The sequence below is a fragment of the Aythya marila genome, assembly GCF_965140915.1.
Source record: "Aythya marila genome assembly, chromosome: Z".
Classification (NCBI taxonomy): Eukaryota; Metazoa; Chordata; class Aves; order Anseriformes; family Anatidae; genus Aythya; species Aythya marila.
The window spans coordinates 22,909,411-22,934,693 of NC_139080.1; the positions used below are offsets into that span (position 1 = coordinate 22,909,411).

Below are 25,283 nucleotides of genomic sequence, written 5' to 3' on the forward strand. Positions count from 1 at the left end.
TTAATGACCATTAGTGTTTTAGTCATCTGTGACGAGTTAGTGGCCTATTCTTCTCTGTCCGGTTATATGTCATTGCCTGATGAATGATTAAAAGCACCAGATACATTACACTCTCTGCTAACAGAAAAGCTGTTTATGATGCAGGAAAATATTAATTATCATGCTAGTTTCTAGTAAACTAAGTGTACATTTCAAAAGCCTTCATTAAGGTTAAAGAAGGAATTTCTGGAAAATGCTTTGTCTTTTTGTTGGCATTTTAATGATTGCCTATACATTTTTCTTCTTTTTTAATTGTTTAACTAAATGCAAGGTTTTCTTAGTAAAAAAACAAAACAAAAAACAGGCAGTACAGATAAAATTGAAGACTTCAGGTTGACATAGTTGTTTTTTGAAGCTAATCTTAAATATCTCTAAAAACTGCATTCACTATCATTTTACTTCATCACTGTCACTTCCTCTTCTGTAATGCTTAGTGTGCTGTAACTTGCTTAATTGTTAGGCAATTGGTGAAGTCATTCAAAATACTTTATATAAGTTTTCTTGCCTAGTACATTTATTCTGTATTGCACAGAATAAATATTATTCTATAGGAAAGTAAATTTTAGATTATATAAATTAGAAAATAATGAATCTGTTAAAATGTTAACTGTTGGATATTTGAAAAAAGAACTCTAGAACACATTAGAGATAAAATAAAACCCCAAGATTTCTTTCAAAAGAACTTTTCTGTTCTAACTGATTAATTATTTTGTAAAAGAGAGTTAAGGTTTTGCGGAAGAGAGGTTTTTGTTTTTAATTAAAGTTCTGTAAATTTAACAAAGCTTTTGCTGACAATCCCAACATTGTGACAAAATAAGTACGTATTAGATTTCTGCTCAGAACTATAAGAACTTGAAGAAAGAGGATTGCTGTCTTGCTGACCTAGGACACGAATTTTCTTTCAGTTGGGGTGTTTCTGTTCCGTGTCCTGATGGCTTTTTTTTTTTTGCTTTTAAAAGCTTTGTGATTTTTTGTCTTTTTTTTTTTCCACCATCTACTTCTCCTTGAGGTAGTCTTCTTAATCTAAGCCATGTTCTATAGAACTTGGACTCAAACTTAGACAAGTCTTTCTGTTTCTTCCTCCACACTGTATTATGTAGATCATTTGTATGCAGAGGGATTTTCTCCCATTGTAGTGCTTCCTGCAGGAATAAATCTGTCTATCCAATAGAGCTCTTGATGTTTCTGTGAAGGTCAGGTGATCTTAAGAATTTCACAGTACTCTGTGATGTACTGCATCTCCTGAAAAATAGGAGGTGATGGACTGAAACTGTGTGGCCCATACAATGAGAGTGTTTGTACCTTGTTATGTCTGAACTTATCAAAATAAAAAATTAGAGGGTGCTAAGTTTTAATAGCCCTATTTCTCTATGTAACGTCTATTTCTATATATTTTCAGCTCATTAAGCAGAAACTAATTTCATAGGTCTCTGTTTCTAACATCATCAGTGTTAAAGGCATGTGTTGTATAGTTGTGCAGCTGTACCACATACTATGTAAAATGTTTCTTCTCTCTGTAATAAAAGAACTGTAAACTTCATTGTTTCTGAAAAGTACAGTAAAATTAAAAAAATAAAATTCTGAAAAAATTGTATAGTCTGAAAATGTAGAGTAAAAATAGCTAGATTTCAGATGTTTGTGAGTATGCAGTAACTGTTCATATTACTGTTTCTTGGTTGTTTTTTTTTTTTTTTCTGTGCATATGGAAGGGAAATACTGTTTTAATGCTTGCTGAGACAAACTAAACGCTATTTTAACACTTGCTGAGTGTTGTCAGTTATTTACATCCAGAACAAGCCTTCACCTTCTTCCAGTTCTGTGCCTCAATTGTTTTGTGTATGTTCTTAAAGCTTCTACTTCTCACTACATAAGAACACATGAAAGCATGAAGCATAGTAATTGAGTTTTGTTTCCTGCTCTTTCTGGTAACTACTGGCAATAATACCTTTTAAAAATAGTAACTCTAGATTTTTCTGTTCATGTGCCAGGGTCTCTGTTCCACCAGCTTAGTTTTAAAATGTGGTTTCCCATATCAGTTTCTCTCTGACTGCTCATACTCTTTTGTTCTACAGTTCAATTGCTATCAGCTCTCAGGAGTGTTTTTTCCCCCATTCTCTCACCTGCATTTTTTTGTGGTGTTCCCATATCCCTCTTTCAATCTGATAGACTAAACAAAATCCATTTTCTCTCTGGTATGACAGGTTTTTCTTTGTGCCTTTATTAATAGATCTTGGAACTAGTTTCAGTTTGAATTTCTTTTTTTTTTTTAATGGTGGAGGATGACAGCATCTGTAACTATATTTAGGATCCAAATTGAGTTCTCTTCATGGCTTATACAATGTCATGATTATCTTCTTGTTTCTCTTTGAAATGTCAGTGGTTACACTGTAGTGTTCCACTAGCCCTTTTTGCAGCTGCTGAGTGTTGCTTCCCACATGATCAACTGATGCATTGGACAGCTCAGTTAAAAATGACTGATGACTCGACAAGGAAATAATAAGTACATGATTTGCTACTGTGGCATCCTCTCCCCCTTCCATTCTTTCTGTCCTTAGCGTTCTATACTGTTCTTTTCTCTTCAGTGTTTTATTACTATATTGTACCATGACTGTTTAGCCTAATCAAAATTTTCCTGTCTTTTTCTGTTAGAAAACATTGAACAGGATAGTCTCAAAATTGATCTTTGAATACGTCTCAGAAATCTTGAGCCTGATGGTTAGGAAAGAAAACTGTAATGCAAATTACTTCTGGTATATTCATGAATCTTTTATTGCATTTACCTCCATTTCATTCTCTGCTTCAAAATCTGTGCTCAAACTTTGCATATTATTGAGGTCAAGGTTATCCAGTCTTTTTCTCCTCCTTTATGAGCACTAGATACTTGCTGTCCTTTGGTGATGTTGCAGTTGTCTAGCCTGTTAGGCTTATTAAAAATCACCAGACTTGTGATCAAGTGTGCTAGTTCCTCTGGAATTTTGAGGTAATAGTGTTTTTTCCTCCACTCCCAAATCGTAATTTGAATACATGAATATTGGCCTTGGTCCCAGAGTTAGCCTTTATACCAATGTGCAGAAGTCTGAAAACTGCTTATGTGTACTGAAGAAAACTATGCATGTTGTATCTAAATACACCATATATATTCACATCCAGATATACAAATATATAAGCAGAGTATTCTGAACTTGAAGCTCATTGGATGATAATGTTTGAACAGCTTTAAAAGAGAGACATTATTTATTGTTGGGTGTTTAAGATAAGCCATGTGGTGTATCTTCAGCATTGTTTTAAAAACACTGAGAATGTTGTCTGTGGTGGGGTGTTGCTTCCAGAGACTTTTTACTGTGATTTTGCTGTGAAATTACTTCTGCTCATGTTTCTAAAGAACCTGCAGCAGTAGATGCTTTGAGAAGTTCCTACTGTAGGCTAGCGCTTTACATTAATGTACAATGATCAAACTGGGGACTTGATACAGTTACACCTAAGCAAGTTTGCAAACTTAAGTAAAATGCAACCCATTATGGGATGCAAATATATCAGTCCTCTTGTCTGTTATAGCTAAGATTCATAAAGAGTATTTCTGCATTAGTGAAACTGTGAAGGAGGTTAAAAATCAGGATCTTCTCTATGAAATGTACAAACATTATACTGTCCGTCCAAGGAATGACTGCTGTTGAACAGCAAATTACTAAGTGTATCTGTTGTATATTTATTTTACATTTTTACAGATTGTATAGTTAAATCAGATTTAGGAAGAATGTCTTACCATGGGCAGGGTATTTACATAGAAGTTTTCTCAAGATAAACTATTTTTGTAATGTAGCTGAAGTTGTTTGCATAGAAATATTGAAGCAATAATTTTGTTGAGACCATTACTCCAGGTATACTTGAATAATACTCCCCTATACCTTTGTGTTTAGGTGCTGTATAAGTATTTAATGTGTATGGGATTTTATAGTCGAGAGATGAAATATTTTCTTACAAGTACAACAAATCTTAGTGATAGAATGGCAGAGGAAATGTATATTCTGACATTGTGACTTATTTTGCTTTTAATATGGGTGAACTAGTCTGTATTTCTTTTCCAAATTAAAGCTTCATTTTTTTCAATTCCATTGCAGGAATTCAAATGCTTAGCATGGGTGTGTACACCAGCAATTTAAAGAGCAGCTAGGCTAAGTATTTGATGTGTATGATTACATTAAACTTGAATTAACCCTCCCAATCATAATGGAAGAGATGGCAACTGCTTCAGGCCAATATTTCTCACTAATTACTGCAAGAAAATTACTAGTTTAGACACAGCCTGTATCTCCCAGCCAGGAGAGGCTGAAAATGTTTGTCCAGTAGCCCTTGCTCTACACGTAAGAAATAAGGTATTTTGGATCTTAGGGTTGGCAGAAGAGAGAGTAGAACATGAAACAGGGTTACAAACCTGTGGACCTTTCTGTCACTGACGACAGTCTTTTAATTTCATAAATTGGCGTATGAAAACTAATACAGTGGGTTCTGGCTAAAGTCAACAAAATATGGGTGTACATATATATATATAGCTTAGCATATGAATGCTTCTACTGCTTTCAACTGAGAAATTTGACTGCATACATGTGTTCTGAAGAAAAGCTAAAACCTGACTAGCTGTTTCCCTGTCATCAAAGCAAAACACCAACTGGAGCCTAATGCAATGTTTGATTGTGGAAACCTTCCCAAAATAAAGTGTTTTGGAGTTGATTGTGCTACTTTATTTTTAGTTCAGTGTTTAGAAACAGACTTGTTGTGAATCAGTAAGAATCTGAACACAGATACTTGAGTTGTGGGATGCATCAGAAAGGTGGTAGTGGGAAATGATTTCTTACTAGTGATTGAAGAATTGTTGTCTTATTGGGTGGATTGTCCTTGTTCTTCTGTATTCTTGAAGTGTTTGCCTTTTCAGGGGCTGGCCCTAATCAGTGCTGATAATGGGCATGATCTAATACCGAAGCAGGCCCAGAGCAACATTTGTGCTGTTGATGTGATAACTTTGTCCTTAGGACTATAAAGAGCAACACCTGCAGTCTCCAAAGAGAAAGGATTATTATTTCTCCTTTCTAAAGAAGATTGTTCATTCTCTTTGTCATACTTGGAGAATTATCAGTACTCAAGATATAATAGACCTCGTGCTGTTGCATCTGTCCAAGTCTGCAAAGATTTGTGGAAGGAGGAGTTTTACAGTGGGTAACAAACATTTAAAGCTTTGGGAAACAGAAGTTATAAGACAATGTGATTAAAATGCAGGGAATGAAAATCTGTAGAACTTGGTTTGAGCTTTGCAATGTTTTGCTATGAGGAAAGGCTCCCAGTTCCTGGGCATGTATTGACACAAAGGACAAGTGTGGTATCTTCTCAGTATGAAAAAAGAATTACCTTAATAATAAAATTGAGCAGCTGCTAGGTAAGACTCTTACCTGGTTGCACAAAAGGCAAGGAATTGAGAAAGCTGCAGCAGAATAAAATGGCAAATGATTATGGGAAAATGCTTCCTGTATGTCCAGTGTACCCTTGAGCAAAATTTAGGTGCTATGCAAGCCACAAGATGCCACAGAAGTATATTCTAGGGAAGGCTATTAATCGCTTGAAGTGTGTAACTTGCTGTTTTGTTCTTGAGTTCAGAAATCCAAACTCAAAATGACCATTGAAATATGAGGGTTTCACCAGTGATGAAGCTGGTGACAGGGCTAGAAAACAGGAGTTGAAAGGAACAACTTAGGCAACAGGAGTTGCATGCTCTGGAGAACAGAAAGGTAAGGGCAGACCTTATTATTGCTTTCCACAACTACCTGGAAGGATGTTGCGGTGTCAGTCTTCAGGTCTCTTTTCCCAGGTGACAAGTGATAGGACTCAAGGAAATGGTCTCAAGTTGTGTCAGGGAGGTTTACGTTGGATATCAGGAAGAATTTCTTCATAGAATTGGTGGCCAGGCATTGGAAGGCATCACTGCCCAAGGAAGTGGTGGAGTCCCCATCCCCATCCCTGGAGCATTTATGCAGTCTGTCTCTAAGAGACATGGTGGGTCCAGCTGTTAGCTGCTCTTTGACGATCTTGAAAGTCTTTTCCAACCTAGATGATTCTTAGGTGAAGAAATCTTTTCCAATTATCTTCTAGATGGACAGCAGCAATGTTACTATGAACTGGATTTCAAGTCCTTCAGGTCAGGCAAAGCAAAGAGCTGAGTGGCTTCAAGAAATTTTTGAGCAAGTTTAAGAAACATCCTCTACTTGCTTTGTTTCTTTAGTAGTTTTGTTTTCACATTTTTTGTTTTACCTCATGTTAAGATGAAAGACAGCTCCTTCCAGAATACTCCTTTGAAAACAACCTATTTTGTTGTACTATTTTAGAATATGGAAAACACCTTTTTTTTTTTTTTTTTTTTTTTTTTTTAAAGTAGTATGCCAAAATCATGTCTCCCATGCTTTATAAGTCTGAATGCCTGCACAGTTCCCCATAGACCTGTTTGAACTGGGTTTGAATGCCATTTTGGTATAGGTTTTGTTGTGCAGCCACAGTAGTATTAACACAGGTGGGGACAGCATTCAAAGTTAGCAGAGAATCTTGGGGGGAGGAGATTTATTTCTTTTGTGTGTGTTACCCACTGTAAGGTATCCTTTCAGCATCCTTACAAGGTTGTTGTTTCTCTGGGAAGCTGTGGGGGAGGAAGTTCCCCTCCAGCAGTAGCTAACAGCTGGCAGCTATTGCTTGTGATGCTGTGCTAGTAGGCTGAGCTGTGCTCTATTTCAAGGTGACTGTTATATTCTTAGATTATTCATAGGCATGGTAGATTGCTGCTTTCAGATGCATCCAAAAAAGAGAGACTGTTTTGAGGAAAAACAGATATTGTTTTCAGGCATTCTATTTTTACTTCATATATAGTTATCACTGCTTAATAAGAATTAAGGTTTTCATCTGTGTCCTTACAACGTACTCAGTTCAGCACAGCACCTTCAGGAAAGACTGGTCTGTCTGTTCACTGAGCTCCTTTTTCAGTCGTGGAGCTTACTGCCCTATTTTGTGTAGTATGAGGCCTGTTGATGGGTCACGTGTAGAATTCTTGTCTTTACAACCCTGTATATATTTAAACCAAATTCAATTTCTGCATTTCACTTAATAAAGAGTCTTGTCACTTCTGAACTAATGCAAAAAAAAAATAAAAATCTGCTGGGGATGCTCCATTGCTTGAATGTCAAGACCGCTTTGAACTTAACCTGGGCCAAGCAGTTGAGTTTGGAATTTAGAGGTTATTTATCTTGCACTAAGGATTTACTCAGAGAAAGGTCAAAAAAAAAAAAAAAAAAGTGCCCTCTAATAGAAATATCAAAATAGATTAAGAATTTGACTAAAAAGAGAATATGGAATGAAATCACGTATGAATGTAAAGGTTGTTTTTACCATGCAGAAAACCACAGGTATTCCACTAAAAAGTCCTTTCATATGAAATATTCTGATAAATTTCCTGTATTAGAAATTCATCGTTGTAACTTGTACAGACCTTTCTTATTTCATGGGTACCTCTGTGTGTGAGGATGGCAATGACTCCTAATGATTCCAATTAAATGCTTTAAAATCTGTAAGTTGAGGGAAAATGACTGTGTTCCAGCAGGTACAGGAAAAAAGGAAAGATCCCATTTCTTTGCTGCTTTTCAAAAACCAAACCTTAAGGAGTAAATTTGACAAGCAGATTTCTGCATGAAACATTTGCATTCTTACAAGAAAACATTTCAAACTTGTAGATCTCTTTTGAAATGTAAATTTTGCAATATAAATAAGTTCTGAGATTGCTTTTGTCATAAAATACAGTATATTGTGATAATTTGTTATGCTTTCTGTTACAGATTAACTAAACTACAGATATTGGAACTTAGAGAAAACCAGTTAAAAATATTGCCAAAGTAAGTATGTATGAATCTTATATAAAGTATTTTGGAGGTTTTTTTCTATAGTTATACTAATACAGTAATGCATATTGAAAAGTAGATTGCAACTTATAATTTGTAGCTAAGTAACCAAAGTAACTTCTCAAGAAAATTTCTCTTCATGCTGCCGAAATTAGATATCCTTGCAGAATGATTGGTTTTCCTATAGAGGTTTGCACGAATTTTTCTTGGTACCCCTTTCTGTACTTGAAGTTTTCTGTCCCTGTCCAGCTCTGTGGATTTCTGACCCCCCTCTGGATCTTTAAGTCAGGATGTGGGCAATTGAGGAAGATTGCTGTAAGGTGTCTGAAGGTTTTTTGCACACATCAATCTACCAGTGCACACATGCCTGACTGGGTAGATCTCAGATGGCTGAGCACCTGAAACTAGACATTGGTAGTTAATATCATTATCTCTAAATCAAGTGATGAGTTTGAGATGCTCATTCTGAATGACTGAGGAAGTGTAATTCACATGATGTGAACTTTTTTTTTTTTTTTTTTCATTTAAAGCAGTTCATTGCTGAAGAACATAACTTGTTACTTTATTGCACAGTCTGCTATTCAGGTTCTACAATGCATTTGGCTTGTTTAATGTAATGGAAGCATGTATCTCAGCCATATTTTCTTTAATTGTAAAATAGTTGTGGAAATCACTATGGCACTTGTTCTAACATTTACAAGAATTGTACCTGTCATTTAAAATCTAGCATCTTTCTCCTTGCAAACTCTCATTTTGTCAGACCCGCCCATGCTGGCAGTGTTGTAGTTCCTGTTGTTTCAGTTAGCCAATGCTCTGTCTTTTTTCTGACTTGGACCCAGCAGGTCTAAGTAGGTTAGTGGAAGTACAAAAGGTCAGTAAAGTGAGAAACAGATTCCAGAGATGGGCTTTGAAGAGCCAGTTGTGGAGTCCTGAGCAGGTTGAGGTATGCAATTAAAAGGTCCTCTGGCAGCAGAAACTGGTAAAGTGTACTTGTTTCAAATGGTACAATTGTTTCAGATGTTTTGGTTGAGAAGGTGCTAACAATTGAATACTCTCATTCTGTTCAGCTTATATGCTAGTAGAAATTTGCATGCTGTAGGCAGAAATGTGAATTGCCAACCCTTCAAGTACACAGCCAGTTGACAGCCTAGTGACTAAAGTATATGCTTAAGATGTGAGCAAGGGGTATGTTCTATTGGAATTCCCTTTTTGTCTGTCTAGATACCATACTGTGGTGTCTGCTGTATATAAATGCCAAAACTCAAATCTGGAATGAAATATATAGCATCAGAAAGTGTGAACATAATTTTAAAGTGTGAAGTGTTCTACTCATTCATGTGATATAAATGCTCTTTCCTTCTTTCTGATATCACTAATTTCCAGTAGAAAAAAAACAGGGATGTAATTTGGGATAGTAGCTATGTAAATTAAGTTACTCCCGACTGAGGAACAGTAGCTATAATTAAAAAACATAGCTAATACAGATTTTGTTTACAAAATTACTCTGACCTTAATTGCCATAATTAACACTAATAGCATGAATTACATGCAATGTTTTGAAAAGAGTCGTTTACAGAGGTGCTTTTTTGTTTTGTTTTGTTTTGTAGTGATAAGAGCCATTTATTTAAATGTTATAATGTATTTAGGCTAAATGCCACGTTTGCTGAAGCTGCTGGGAGCTTTTTGTTGACTTCAGTGGTTTTAGGGTTTCACCCTTGCTGGAAAACTGAACAGCAGCTGTCATGAGGATGTCCTATGCAGCACCTTCTTAATGATCTACAGTACCTGCTGAGCTGTCACCTTTATTATTCTCTTCTGGTACTCTTGTGGTTCAATTAAGGGAGATTAAAGCTTTGGAGACTGCTTTAATTTAAACACATAATTACTTATTTTGCTGTGGTGCGGAACTAGAAAAATATATTGTTTGTGTGATGTACACTGCAGAGAAAAAATTTATTGTGGTGCCCATAGTATGCAAGAGGTGAATCAGACTTTTCGGGTAGTACAACTGTGCAGCAGTTGACCTAACCAACAAATTCATCTGTGTCTTGGCTGAACTATTATGTCAGAACAGAAAGTGATATGAAATTACAACTTGCATAGTTTTCCAAACCTGAGTATGTGTTCTGAAAGGAACATACTTTAGAGCTTTAAACAGTGTGTACAATTCACTTTTTTTTTTTTTAAAATAATAAGATGTAGCAGTCCATGCTAATATTTTTTTTATATAATTCAGTTTTTTTTCCTGATCCCTGTCACTCTCTCCTTTTTAATATTTTCATACTTCTGGATTTGTAATGGAAGATGTATTAGGATAAACTTCTACCAAATCAGTTAGCCCTCTTGCTGAATTAACATGCACATAATTTTTAACACTAAAGCATAAAGCACTCTAAAGAGTGTTAATCAAAATAGCTAACTAATGCCAACACACTAAATCAACCTTGCTTTGTGCCAAATGCATCATGTTGCTTGGAGCTTATCCACATCCAGAGACTGCAAAACTGGCAGTATTATAATGCAAACCAGCTTAATAAAAAATATTTCTGCTGAAAGGAAAGCAAAAATATATTGAGAATATTTTAGATGCATTTATCTGATAGGTAGCTGAAAGTTTTGAGAAAGTAACTTAATGCAAATACTAAAACATTAAATTGGAAAGTGTTATTTTTTCTTCTGGAAATTTTTAAGCTTCCGTCTGTTGTATAACTATGAATAAAAAGAGCAATTTTTCTAGAAGCACAGGTTTTGATAGGGTTAATAAGATGATTCAGGGCCCAACCTTGCTATCACTCCAACCTCTTGATTTGTATGGTACCTGAATATGTGGGTTTGTTAATCTTAGTGAAATTGACTATTCACAGCACTAGAATCTGAGGCATAATTCAGACTATCTGCTTCATTAGTGTTGAACTGATTTGACAGCAAACTCAGTAATATGAATTACGAATTAGATTTTTTAGTTTGTCATAGCAATATGCAATCCCATTCACAGAGGTAAAATTAAATGTAACTCAGTGATCTACTTTTTCATTTGCAATTCTGAATTCATCTTTTCCTTTAGAATTAAAATTTTCTGTTATTTTAACCTTCTCAGAGTATCAGAAGTTTTGCATGCATTTTGTTTCACAGTATAGTTACTCTGTGAACAATATAGAAAAGCAAATAGCTATTTTATGACAATATTTCCTTAAACTAGTGAAAGTGTTATAAACTAGGAAAGCAACAGGAAAAGGGAGGAAAATAATTGACACAGTGGTCTTGCAAACACGTTTGTATGTTTTAAATGAGCGGATATGTTTGCTAAATTAGAGATGTTTTGGGAAAAAAAAAGAATAGGAAAAAAAAAAAAAACAAACCCACAGAATCAATAAAGTTACTTTATTATACTGCCAATGCTATGTAAAATATTTGAGAGAGACTGTTCTGTTTCCAAATGGTAAGACTGGGACACTTGGTGGGGGATTTTTTTCTTAAACATAACAGTGAAGGTAAAGCATTATTGTGTAGAGGCTCTGAATCTGGTGATGTCAGGTGTGTAGACAGTTTGGCATCAAAGTCAAATGGTGTACAGCAGGAAGAAAAAAAAATCACACGCATCTTGGAGTTTATTAGTTTTGGATTTATTTTTTTTCTGTTTCTTTACCAAACCATTAAAAAGGAAAAGAGTTCATGTTTAACTCTTCTTAAATTGCAGGAAGATACCATAGCCAGCTTTGTTTAAATTCACTTAAACCAGATCAAATTCTTTTCCTTTTGTCAGTGCTGCCTGTATTTTCCTTTGTTTTTAATGTGGGCAGCTAAACTTCACCCCAACTGTTCTCTCACTCACCCTCCTCACAGAGGAGGAGAAAATACGATGGAAAAGGCTCACGGGTTGAGATAAGGACAGGGAGATCACTCAACAATTATTGTCACGGGAAGAACAGACTCAGTTTGGAAGATTAATGTAATTTATTGCCTGTTACTAAGAGACTAGAGCAGCAAGGACTAAAAGCAAATGAAAGACAACTTTCCCTCATCCACCCTCTTCCACCTTCTCCCCTAGAGCAGTGCAGGGGAACAGGGTCAGTCACTGACGCTTCATCTCCACCGCTCCTTCATGGTCCCTCTCTGCCCCTGCTCCACGTGGGGTCCTTCCCAAACTGAGCCTGCGAGGGCTGCAGCTCTTCAAGCACTGCTCCCACACGGGGTCCATCCATCCCCCAGGAGCAAACTGCTCCAGCACGGGTCCCCCACGGGTGGGGGCAGCTCCCCCCAGGCCCCCTGCTCCTGCGTGGGCTCCTCTCCACGGGCTGCAGCTCCGGCCCGGGGCCTGCTCCTGCGGGGGCTCTCCATGGGCCGCAGCCTCCTCCAGGCCACATCCACCTGCTCCACCGGGGGCTCCTCCACCCATGGGGGGGCTGCAGCGTGGAGATCTGCTCCATGTGGGACCCATGGGCTGCAGGGGGACAGCCTGCTCCACCAGGGGCCTCTCCCTGCACAGCCCGCAGGGGAACTGCTGCTGCCTGCCTGCAGCACCTCCTGCCCTCCTCCTGCAATGACCTTGGTCTCTGCAGGGCTGCTTATCACTCTTCTCTCTCTCCCAGCTGCTGTTCCCCAGAAGTTCTTTCTTTTCTTTTTTCTTTAATCTGCTCTCCCAGAGGCCCAACCAGTGTCGCTCTGTGGCTTGGCTCTGGCCAGCAGCAGGTCTCCTTGGAGCCAGCTGGAGCTGGTTTTGATTGGACATGGGGCAGCTGCTGGGCGCTGCTCACAGATGCCAGCCCTGCAGCAGGCCCACTACTGAAATCTTGACATATAAACCCAATACAGCTGAAAATTCAGTTGAAATAAAAATCAAGACAGTGTCTTAAAACTGTTGAAATGAATGGACTATAAAAATGTTTAAAAAAAAATAAGCCATTTTCCAAATAATCTTTATTAAAACTGATGTGACAAATTCTATCCCACATGGCTATGATTTCATTTAATTTGCTTTTTGAGGCTGAAATTTAGGTTTTCAGTGAAATTTTGGACTGTTCTCACGAGTAGCCCACATAGTAGTGAGCAGCTTGAAAACAATGGGTACCTAAAAGCTTTGTAAACTGAATCCATCAGGAAAAGAAGAGTATGGTGATTACCATAAAGTTTTGAATCATGCAGAATCATCTGCTAGATGTGAGCCTTCATCAGTCCTTTAGGAAGACATTGGGGTAAATTTGTTTGCAACCTGTGGTGCTAAAGTCAGTTCAGTCTCAAAGCTTTGAGAAATTCAGCTTACACAGTCTTTCAGATGGTCTTAGAAGATGGTCTTGTTACAATTTGGAAAATGAATTTTTGCAGCTGGTTTTCTGATAATCATCGTGTATACCAGCTTGGAGAAATGAGGAAGAATGTTTCTTAGGTTCTTCTGGAGGTAGCCTTTTCATTTATTTTTTTCTTTAGTTCATTGAGGAAGTGGTAGTGTGAGTTTAAGGCTGTCTCCTAAAGGATGAGTATGTGACTACTTGAGCAACGAAGTTAAAATGGCTGCTTCTTTCAACAAGTAAAGACATTTTCAATAGAATTTAGTTTTTGAAAGGTGTTCTCAGAACAACTGTAATACTTAATGTAAGATTCTTGAAGAACAACTGGAACTGAACATCTATGTAGAGTATCTTGTGCTCACCCAGAGTGTTCTTTGAATATTTTGGTGTTTAATACTTTAATATTCTGGTAATACAAAAAACCTTTCAATTTGGGCACTCTTATGTTTAACTTTTCCAGAATTTTATAGGAAGTACACATTTACATTTGAAGTTTTTATATGTGAATTGTCCCAGTGAAAGGTATTATCAAATAAATACAAAACATAACGTCATACGACAAACTCTCAGACCCTTTGAAAATGGTGTTAGGTAGTACTGCTGTTGACAAGAATTCTGATTGTGTAGGTCACCACATGCAGTGGCAGATGCTATCTGACTTGCAAACCACATAGCAGTGACTTGCTTGCTGGTGGTGCTCTAGTCTGTTGTTTGGGAACCCTCGTCAGACCTTTTTATAAGCTTGAAATAAAAATAATTGCCAGTGGATTGCACGTGTGGAAAATTTTAATTTCATGATAGTTGCTGAAATTTTCACACAGGAGTGCAGTGATCAATCTTACGCGTTAAAGAGGAATAGAAAAACAGCAACTCACTGTCTTGTAAGGAAATAATGTATGAATTAATTATTTGTACAGTAATTTTGAGCAGATATTCTCTGTGGAGTCTCTACAGTAAACATAAAGAGAAAATTTTGCCAAAACACAGCTTGAGAGAAGGTATCTTACCCAATGTCAGCCATTGATTTAGTCTTTGCTATAAGTTGGCTTTAAAAAGTGTATTGATGTGTCATGAAATCCAATTTTAATCTGAACCATTTTGGGACTAAAGGAATAACTGGGATTCCAGACCATACCATATTGAAGCAACTTTGTCAGCAGCCTGGAAGGGAGGAAGTGTTGGTTGTTACTATGATGCAACAGTCATCTTGTCTGTTTTTGTTAATCGTTAGGAAGTGGTCTGTCTTTAGGAGGAAAACATGTTTTAGGAAGAAAACACATTGCGGTGATTATGACAGTAGGTGAAAAGCTGAGGCAGTTGAAGAGTGATTTCACTGAGTTGCTTTTTATCATTTAGACAACTCGACAACTCTAGTGGTCCTTAATTTTTGTAAACTTTTTTTGTGAACTAATTTACAGATAAATTGCTCTTTGTGTGACAGTCACAGTATGACCATTGATGTATGGCTAGTAACAGTATGAAAATTCAACTTTATTTAGATATCAGTCCAGTTACAGTTCACTAGTCAATACTAATTAAAATAATATATTAGTGTGAATACAGATAGGTTGGATATCATTATTTTCTTAAATCTAATTCTTATTAATCACCTTCCTCTGCAGAACCATGTCCAGACTGACTCAGCTGGAGAGACTGGATTTAGGAAGTAATGAATTCACAGAAGTGGTGAGTTTTACTTAGATAACAAAGCTTATGCCTTATACTACTTTATGGAGCTTGTGTTCAAAATTGTGCATTTTCTTCTGCTTATATATTCTTCCCTAGTATAGTGAGGTTAATGTGCCAGTTAAACTTTAATGGTAATATGTATATGAATTATAAACATAGTGATTTGGCTTATAGTAAATTCTAACTCTTATTGTTTAGCATGTATTTAATGTAGTAGTTTTGTGTAAGCTGTGTATGACTTGCTTTTATTAGTGAGCACAACCTATTTAGATGCAAGGGAAATTACATTAATTCAGTTGTAAGTTCAAATATCATTCAAAAAAACAACGAAACACAACTGAAGTGTTCAGGTTTTTCCTTTGTTGTGCTCAGTGTGCTTCTTGTTCTTGATGTCACAGACATACATCTATTTAGAAGCACAGAATCACAGAACAGTTTGTCTTGGAAGGGAACTTAAAGATCACTCTCTTCCAACCCCCTGCCATAGGCAGGGACACCTCCCACCACACCAGGTTGCCCAAAGCCCCATCCAGCCTGGCCTTGAAGACTTCCAGGGATGGGGCATCCACAGCTTCTCCGTAAATCATTTAATAATTTAATAACCCTGTATCAAATAAACCTGTAAATCATTTAATGTCCATCTGCTTCTATGAGTACTTTCCTGTATAAGGGAATTGAAGTAGTTAGAAGTATAGTGGAACCTCCTGGCCTACCATATGATAAAGTGTGTTACCAGTAGATACTTCATGACCCACAGATCATGAAGGGCCAAACACTCACCTAACTGTGGTTTGTTAGATATAGAAGTGTATTTAAAGAAATGTTCATGCCATACAGTCATTACAATGTAGATACACCTGTGGGAGCATTAAATTAACGTGCTTGGGCCCATGTTATGCCATAAGAGCTGCGAAGTAAGTATAGGTTCTGAAACTACCTATTTGGATGTATTTTTGGCTGATCTCTTCATCTCTCCAAACCTTTTATCTTGAAAAGTCAACTACTGAGAACTTAACTTCATTAAAATCTATTTGTAAAATTACAAAAATGGTTAGAAGTTCTTTGGGAGGGGGGATGTGTCCAGATCTGTCTAAAATTTTGTCTTCGTTTATTAAAATAGAAAGTGTTTTCTCTTGGAAAATTAATTATTAGAGCCAGGACTGCAGGAATTTGTACGTCAGTATTATCTATTTACAACATAAAGAAATTAAGTTCTGTATTTAACCAAACTTGGTTGTAGTTGTTGTGGTATAGTAGCACGTTTTATGTTTCTTTCTCAGGAGGAAGTTTAAATGGTAAAAATCCATTCATCCTTGCAGCAAATGCTTTCCTAAAAAGTAGTCTTTTTGCAGATATAAGCTGTAATGAGACATAATATCTTGTGCTTCATTTTATGGAATTGTTTGCCTGTATTTTTCAGGTGCACCCTTTGTTTTCTACCAGAAAACTAAAATTTGTTTCCTAGTTTTCTCGATCAATATCTTGTCAACTTCATACTTTTTGAAAAAACAGCTTTTCTGAGTTGATGGAATTTAAGGTTTTTTAGACCTCTTCCAAGAGAAAGAACTATACACAAGATTTATCCATTGTGTGCTCCTGTTGAAAAATAATAGTTCCTGTAAAAATAATACTTACTGTAAAGATACAGTACTGTGATCAAGTTCTTACCACATTTTTTATATCTAGTATATATATACCTTTCAAAAAGTAATTTAATCTGTTTGTTTTTTTTTGATGACATGATGAAAGAAGTGAATATGACAACTATAATAAGACATTACTTAAATTTGCCATATATGGATCACTGAAGTTATTTTTGAATTTCAATACTTTCTGTACGAAATTTTTAAAAATCTGTTTCCCTTTTCAGCCTGAAGTACTTGAACAATTGAGCGGATTAAAGGAATTTTGGATGGATGGTAATAGACTAACACTTATTCCAGGGGTAAGTCCTTTACTGTATCAAATATTTAGTATTTTAATTTACAGTGGAATTTGCTTTGTCAGCTAGCGTATTAAACCTATTAAAGTTGATGTATAATTTTAATGTTACTCAAAAACAAAAATCTAAGTGCTGCTTAAGCATTTACTGGCCTACTTAGAAATTGTCACTGACCTTCAGAGTTGGGAGCAGAGCTTTCCTTTCATTGAAAGTTCTGTCACCTAAAAATAATGTTCCAAATAAAGAAAGGGGTAAAAATCCTAGATCAAATCCTGTATCAAATTCAGAGCTGCCCAGTCTTTCCAAAAAGGAATTACTTTGTGTTAGAGAGCAAGCAGGAGTATACAGGGTAAATGTCATGTGACTTCACTGGTAAAGGCAGTAAAACAAGCAATGGGTGTTGAAGACTTCATGCGGAGTGTACAATAGCAAATTCCTGAGAAAGCATTCTCCTGATTTCATGAAGGTTTCTGACATCTCTTGGAATTACATGGGGTCAAGGATGACCTATTATTACAGTACTTGTGAACCTGTGTTTATGTTCTAGTAAACTAGTATTTAAAATCTGGGAAGCACCTTGTGTGTTCTCAGAGTTAAAATCATTAGTGAACATCTGATGTGAGGCTGTCTTGCCTGATTAATAGTCTTCTGTACTCTTTCTTAACTTCAGCTAAGAGTTCCATGAGAAGAGTTGAGTGGATGTTAAAATTTTCTACTTTGTTATAAAGCTGTTTGGAAGCAATTGCTTCTCACGTTTGAAGATATTAAAGACTAGCGTGTATAAAGTGTTTATAAATCTTCAAGTTTATTCTTGGTTCATATGAAAATGTAATACATGCTATACTTTAACTTGTTTTCAGTACAGGTCAGTGGTTCACTCATGTTGTTTTTGAGGTTAAGTATAATGCAATTGAACACAAAATGCAAAAAAATAAGCATTAAAAGACTTTAGATGAGTCTGATTATGTCCTTACATTATATTGTGCACCTCTGTACTTCTGTTCTAAGGCTTCTATCACTTGGTCCATGGTAATTGATCAAACACTTGAATTTACAGCAGACTGACTTCAGAGAGGTCTTCAGAATAACTAGTGTCTGTGTCTCGAGCAACATGTTAACTATATGTGTCAGCACAAAATATTTCGTTATAAGGTTTGGGTATTCCACGTAAAGTTGTATTTCAGCATTGTAAATAAGTTTTCACTTTTTCCTGTGGCATTGTATTTCAGAGACAGTTTGTTGTCAAAAATACTGGCTTTTTTTGTTGTTGAACTTGCACTTCCTAGAATATATTTTCTTTTTCTTGTAGTTCATAGGCACTTTGAAACAACTGACCTACTTGGACGTTTCTAAAAACAACATTGAAGTGGTTGAAGAAGGTATTTCAGGTTGTGAAAGCCTACAAGACCTATTGTTATCCAGTAATTCGCTTCAGCAACTGCCAGAGTCTATTGGTTTGTATTTTCATTTAATTCAAGCTCTAAAAAGTTAGACACAGAACACTTGAAAATACACAAATGAACACAAATGGTGTTTTAGATCTAAATTGCAATTGATTTAAAGCTCCAGTTTGGATAAAGCTGAATAAAACATTCATATTTGTTCTGGAGCATTTTTAATTTTATACTGTAGTTTGTAAATGGATGAATAATTGTTGACTGTAACAGAGTTTTTTGTTTGTTTGTTTTTAAAAAAGATACTTATTTCCTCTGACTGCCTTATACTTATTTCCTCTGACTGCCTTGTGGTAAACTGATAAATGAGTTCCCACCTGCTCACATTTGGTAGGTGTGTAGCACTGTGGAAATGCCAGGGAATATAGATGATTTCCCCCTAATTAAAGATCAAAACTTGATTTAATAATCTCCAATGTGTTTTTGACTCAGTTATTCATTTTTCTACAGGTTCCTTGAAGAAGGTAACAACACTTAAAATTGATGAAAACCAGTTAATTTATTTGCCAGACTCCATAGGAGGGTATGTATTTCACTGGAATAAAACATTGCATTACCTTTCTGCAAGTTTATCTGTAACAATGGTTTCTGTATTGAATATTTTTGCACTTCTCTAACTGATTTAATTTCTTCTGCATATTTATGTCTTAATAAAATTGATAGCAATTACTTCATATCTTTCTTCTGTTTTTCAGAGTGTGTGATCTTTACATTTTATTTGATATGAAGACCTATGTTGCTCACTCACTAATGTAGCCACCAGTCTATAAATGAAAAATTTAATGAGAAAGTAAATATATGTCACAAAGACATGCAGCTGCTGCAAAGTGTTTTTGGCAGTATCATAGCAGTGACAGTGTTAAGTATTGCAAGTCATTGAACCAGTATCAGAAAGCTTGTAAAAAGTTTATCTGACCGTGCGCAATCATATGCTTTGTATATTTTAGGGAGAGTTTTCACTTCTTAATCAGCAAGATTTTTTTTTTTTTTACCAAGTTGATATTCAGTAGTTTAATACTCAGAAATGATAGCAAAAATAATTGGTTTAGAATTAAGTGCCACACAGATGAGGGATATTTGTTCCAATTAATTTTCTCCTATTATGATTGATGTACATTATATTTTGTTGTCAGAATTCACAAAATACTTTTTCACTGCTAACATGTCATTTGTTCACTCTCTCCAACTGTAAATACTTGCATGCAGCAACTGCTTGGCTATGATCTGTCTCATTCGGAAAGTCTTCAGTACCTTGACCCCCCCCTGTTTTCACTGAAAGCTCTCTTCTGAGGACAATGTAAAGGAGATTAAGAAAAGATGATAATTTAGGCAATTAGTGAAGGACTTTCTTGGGTTTGAATTTCATTTGGGTGTCAGAGTTTCATTTTGAATTTCATTTGTAATTGTTATTGGTATTAATGTAATTTAAACTTAGTGCCCAACTAATGGTGAATTAACCTGTACAGCGGAGTAATATTTTTTTTTCAGGTTAGTGTCAGTAGAAGAGCTGGACTGTAGTTTCAATGAGATTGAAACTTTGCCCTCATCTGTTGGGCAACTCTCTAACATAAGGACATTTGCTGCAGATCACAACTTCTTAACACAACTGCCACCAGAGGTATGTTTGTACTTACAAAACTGTAAACTGAAAAATTTTCATGGATATTGAACTGCCTTTTCTGTACAAATTTTATTTGGTTAGCAAGTTGAGAATTCTTGCCTAGGTTTTGTGTGTGTGTGTGTGTGTGTAAAGGAAGGCATATATGAATACACAAGTTTTCAAATAATGAAATTAAATCTGAAAAATTTTTGAAGCAAGAATTAGAATTCAGTTGCTATTGAACTAACAGGAATATATAAAATAATTATACTTCACAAGGAAAAATCGCTGCAGTCTAGTTGTTTTAAAATAATAACCCATATATTTAGAGCTGTGAAAGTGAATTCATTCTTTTTTTTTTTTTTGGAATTCATTCTTTTTTTTTTTTTTTTTCCAGATAGGAAATTGGAAGTATGTAACAGTGTTGTTTCTGCATTCTAATAAGCTTGAATTTCTCCCTGAAGAGATGGGTGATATGCAGAAATTAAAGGTCATCAATCTGAGTGACAATAGGTTTGTGAACACACAATTTAAGTACAAGTAGTGTAAAGAGCCATAGCATTGCAAAAGTTTTATTGTAACTTATGTCTATCCTCTAAATGTAAGTAGAGTTACTTTTGTGAATATATCATGTTCTTTTTCATTATATCTCACCCACAGTTTATAAGCTGACTGGAATGTATGTATTTTATTGTTGCTATGTTGTATTTTATTTATTATTGGTCCATTGTATGAAGATGTATTTCTTTGAATTAGGCACATTCCTGATGACTTAAGCATCTGCATTGACACACAGCTTTAGATACACCCATGGTTGTTAGCATGTATTTTTCTAGGGAATTAATTTGTTCTTTTCTTAACATTTCTATTTGATTCCTAGCTAAAAATTAATAGCTTCCTGAATTGCATATGGAGGACATAAAACAGTATCACAGTATATTGTAGAACACTTGAGTGTGCTGGACAGCGGGGAAGAAGGAGTTGTTTCATTAGAGCTGGTCATTAAAAACTGGCAAAACCCTTCTCATTGAGGAACTGCCAATTCACAGAAATTAAATATGTTGGGAGAGAGAAGTCTGAGCTCTCCCTCCTGTTATCCAGATCCAGCTTCTCTGTACTCTACCCATAGCCTGATACCTCCATTAATGCCAGAGCTCTTGTTATTCAGGGCAGCCCCATTCACATACATTTTCTTTCTTAGGAAAAATAAAAAGCGTTATTTCAGGTGTGAATTTTTTCTTTCCATTTTCTTCTTACTTTCTTTTTATTTTTTATTTTTCTTAATTGGAGCACATTTGTACTGAAAATTGCTGAGAATCCAAATTAAAGTATAAAAATAAATAGTCCTGCTTTTAAGTCAGATAGTTGATTTACATGCCATGATAATGATTGTCTTAAAAATGGTATTCGTATCACTGAATTGAATTAAATTCGAATTAACTGTCTCACTTTTTAAGCAGCTTGCTAAACTGGTTAGAAGTTCACATACAAAAGAAGATTCTAGGTACAACTTCTAATCTAAATTAAGTGCTATTACCTTTCAACAGTGAATAGTTATTAATTTAACAATATCCGTAAATGTCTATTGTAAGCATTTTTTGCAGGCTAATGCAGCACTGTTTCTTAGCAGTCTTAATATTGATAAGTGTACTTACATAAACTTTTATTCTTCTAATTTGCAGACTGAAGAATTTGCCATTTACCTTCACAAAACTGCAACAGCTCACTGCTATGTGGCTATCAGATAATCAGGTGAATGTTTTGGGGAAAAATATATAGAGAGAGATGATTACTTTTATTTTTAATGGAGTTGACAAGTACAGAGCAAACCATAATATAATGAGAAGTGATACTGTGTATCTGCATCAGTAATTCCTTGACTTTGTCTGTTCTCCGAAAATAAACAACATTGAGCCTACACTACTTCAGAGCTTTGCATAGTTCTGGCAAAGTTCTGAATTCTTAAGAAATCTAATGTAACACAATTTAGATTATTTTTTGTTGTTACTTTAGGCTTACAGGAACGGTAGTGCTTGATATATAGCTAGTACTTGAATATGTAGCATGTTGTTTCTTCCATAGATATACCATTGGGGAAACTTAATAAAATAAGTGATAAGTGATGTAATAGAAGGCAGAGCAGTTTTCAAAGTAATAAGATATATTACGTATATCATATTTACTTTTTACCTCTTTATATTGTCTTAATGGTTCCTGCTTTGATTGTTTCTTAGTCTAAACCGCTTATTCCACTTCAAAAAGAAGCTGACCCCGACACTCAGAAAACAGTTCTTACTAATTACATGTTCCCCCAGCAACCAAGGACTGAGGATGGTAAGAATTTCTGAAATACTGTCAGAATATTCCCTTTTTGAAAACAATCCAACTAACGTGATTTTCACTGAATAATACTTAGATCAAAGTTTTAAGTAAAATTCTAAGTGATGAAAAGTCTGATGAATGAGAAATGCAGTTTAAACACATGATCCACATATTAGTAAATTCTAGGTGAAAATATGTTTCAGTCAGAAGTGTGCATGTGAGGAAGAGTGAGGTGAGGAATAGACTGGCAAGATTGTGTTCTGTGATGGATGCCACTTCCTAATGTGACATCCTTTTTCATTCGGGCAGAGTTTAATGGTTTGAGTTGAAATTCTCCTTGCCAGGTGTCTGCTTTAGACTGACTGGCAAAATGTCAGACTCTGTTACTGAATACATAATTCTGGAAAGTTTTATAGCATTCTGTAGCTTATTGTAAGTGTAAAAAAAAAAAAAAAAAAAAGGAAAAATGCTTTTTGCTTACATTTATTCAAACTCTTTTGTAAAAGGTTAGGCACAGAATATGAAGACCTTGCCAAAAAGTTCTTTCTGCACTCTTGTGAAATAGTTAGGAAAATGAGTAACATTCCATGAGTAACCCCACTGGGAGTTAGAGTGTAAAGTCTGTATGTTTCTCCACTTTCCTTCCCCCGCAGGCAAAAGGAAAAAGCTTGTACCTCTTTCACAGAAGTCAGACTAGTTTTGAGATATATGAAGTATAGTATGCATGTACTTGGACTGGGTGGGTGGCTGGGTGTGGGTGTGTGTGTGTGGGAGGGTTAATCAATGGGTATAATTGCAAAACTCTCAATTGGCAACATTTTATGTTCCATGGCACAAAAGTGTAGTACATTGAGAGGAGTAATCAAAAACATCTACAAAAACAGTAAATTATGCATCACTTTTAGTGTCCTCTAATGCAGATAATGAATCTGCAATCCCTGTGACAGAATGTGAGAGTTAAAAAATAAAATTAAAAAAAAAATAAAATCATTTGGAGGTTGTCAGTGAAGTTGAAGGTAGTTCCTGAAAGCATTATGTCTGTTTGAATTTTATTTTACCCAGGTGCTGGGTTTCTTTCTGTAGACAAAGAAAGGGACAATTGTTTGGCTTAGGCTGAATAAGTTCAATAGATATCCTTTTACAAATTTCAATTAAAATATAAATAAAATAGTTCTTTATAAAAATTCTTTTTTGGGTGTGTTAGGAATTGTTTCAGGCATAAAAAGTCTATAAGAATATTTACAGATACTTTAAAATAGAAAATGTATCCAATAAACACAGAGTAAAAAATAATTAAAATTATATATATATGTATTTGCTATTGTATAGATTTTTATATTATAAATGCCTATAATTAAGCTTTTTTCAATTTCAGGTATAGATATATCTGGAAACAGTTAATATGAACAATATTGGCATTTCTAGAGAAGTATATAGTTTAGCATATAGTGGTGTTAAGGCACAGAAGCATGCTAGAATAAGGGAGTGGGTAAACAAAAGTTTTTTGTTTTTTTTTTTTTTTTTTCTCTTGTAAAATTAGGCAAGAAATACTCTGTAAAGCTCCTCATTTGTATACCTGAAGTTATATCTTGTGTTGAGTTTCAGAAGCTTTTTCTTTATTTCAGGATTGGTAATGAAAGTTCTTGTCAGAAAGTCACTTTTCTGTTTCCCTTATCATTAAGTGAAATCAGGTGAATTCTCTTAGATGAGCATAGTGAGACCGTATCACTGAAGTCAGTTTATATTAATCTAACTATCATTTCCTTTGTTTTGTAAAAATACATATTTTAATGTCTTATATAAGTATTTTGCAGAGTTATGCTGAAAATTTGCAATTGTGAGGGTTCAGGCTAGTGTATAGCTGCATCCATGAAGTGTTTAACCTTAGAGGTAGGGATTATTAACAAAATTACAGCCAAGTTCATAAAGCTGTGAGAGCTCAGTTAGTTTTCAGCTTATTAATCACCATCTTACCTTTTCCAGTATACATATAAAAATTCGCGAATGCTATACAAGAAAAAGAAGGAAAAATAGGATTTTTATTTTATATAATGTATCCTATTCTTATATAAGTCTTTTTTTTTATTCAGTTATGTTCATATCTGACAATGAAAGTTTCAATCCATCTTTGTGGGAGGAACAGAGGAAACAGCGTGCTCAGGTGGCATTTGAGTGTGATGAAGACAAAGATGAGAGAGAGGCACCACCTCGGGTTAGTATTAATTTTTTTTTTTAAACAGTTGATGCTTCCCTCTCTATCACTCCCATTCACACTCCCAAGTCCCATCCTTTTTCTTCATTGGGCTGTGGATTTAGGTCTTCTGAAGAAATCATAGAATCACAGAATGGCTCGGGTTGGAAGGGACTTTAATTCCAACCTACCTGCCATAGGCGGGGATGCCACCCACTAGATCCAATTGGTCAAGGCCCCATCCAGCATGACCTTGAACACCTCGAGGGATGGGGCATCCACAGCTTCTCTGGACAACCTGTGCCAGTGCCTCACTACCCTTATAGTGAAGAATTTTCTCCTAAAGTCTCCTATAAATCTATCCTCTTTTAGTTTAAGACTATACGCCCTTGTCCTATCATTATCTGCGCAAGTAAAGAGTCCTTCTTAATCCTTTTTATAAGACCCCTCTAAGTATGGAAAGGTCACAATGAGGTCTCCCTGGAGCCTTCTCTTCTGTGGGCTGAACAGCCCCAGCTCTCTCAGACTTTCTTAATAGGAGAGGTGCTCCAATGAAGGACTTCATTTATTAGTTTAAGAGTATCTAACTGGAAAAATTCTTTTCCCCCTCAGATCACTTAAAAAGGAGCACCAGGGAAAAAGTCTTAGCTGGTTTAGGGCATAATTAGGAGACTGCTGAACTGGTTCTGCTGTGGAGGAGGGATAGTAGGGAAAAATTAATAATCCTGATGTTCCTTTAAGTACTGTACATCTGTTATAGTTCTTCCTGCTTGCATTCAATGGACAAATTAAAAAAAAATAAAATAAAAAAGATTTGTAATCTTGCTAGGTTTTAT

The 25,283-nt window shown here is 35.6% G+C and overlaps 1 protein-coding gene across 6 annotated transcripts in view; it reads left to right on the forward strand.

Annotated features, from left to right (window-relative positions):
* ERBIN (erbb2 interacting protein) overlaps positions 1-25,283 on the forward strand; it is a 120,942-nt gene that overhangs the window by 71,375 nt on the left and 24,284 nt on the right. For all 6 annotated transcript variants that reach the window (XM_082783568.1, XM_082783572.1, XM_082783570.1 and 3 more), the window contains 10 exons: positions 7,902-7,958; positions 14,872-14,935; positions 16,809-16,883; positions 18,190-18,334; positions 18,785-18,857; positions 19,823-19,952; positions 20,332-20,447; positions 21,617-21,686; positions 22,169-22,268; positions 24,347-24,468. In XM_082783568.1, the coding sequence (XP_082639694.1) occupies positions 7,902-7,958; positions 14,872-14,935; positions 16,809-16,883; positions 18,190-18,334; positions 18,785-18,857; positions 19,823-19,952; positions 20,332-20,447; positions 21,617-21,686; positions 22,169-22,268; positions 24,347-24,468 (952 nt within the window). The remainder of the gene's footprint in view (positions 1-7,901; positions 7,959-14,871; positions 14,936-16,808; positions 16,884-18,189; positions 18,335-18,784; positions 18,858-19,822; positions 19,953-20,331; positions 20,448-21,616; positions 21,687-22,168; positions 22,269-24,346; positions 24,469-25,283) is intronic.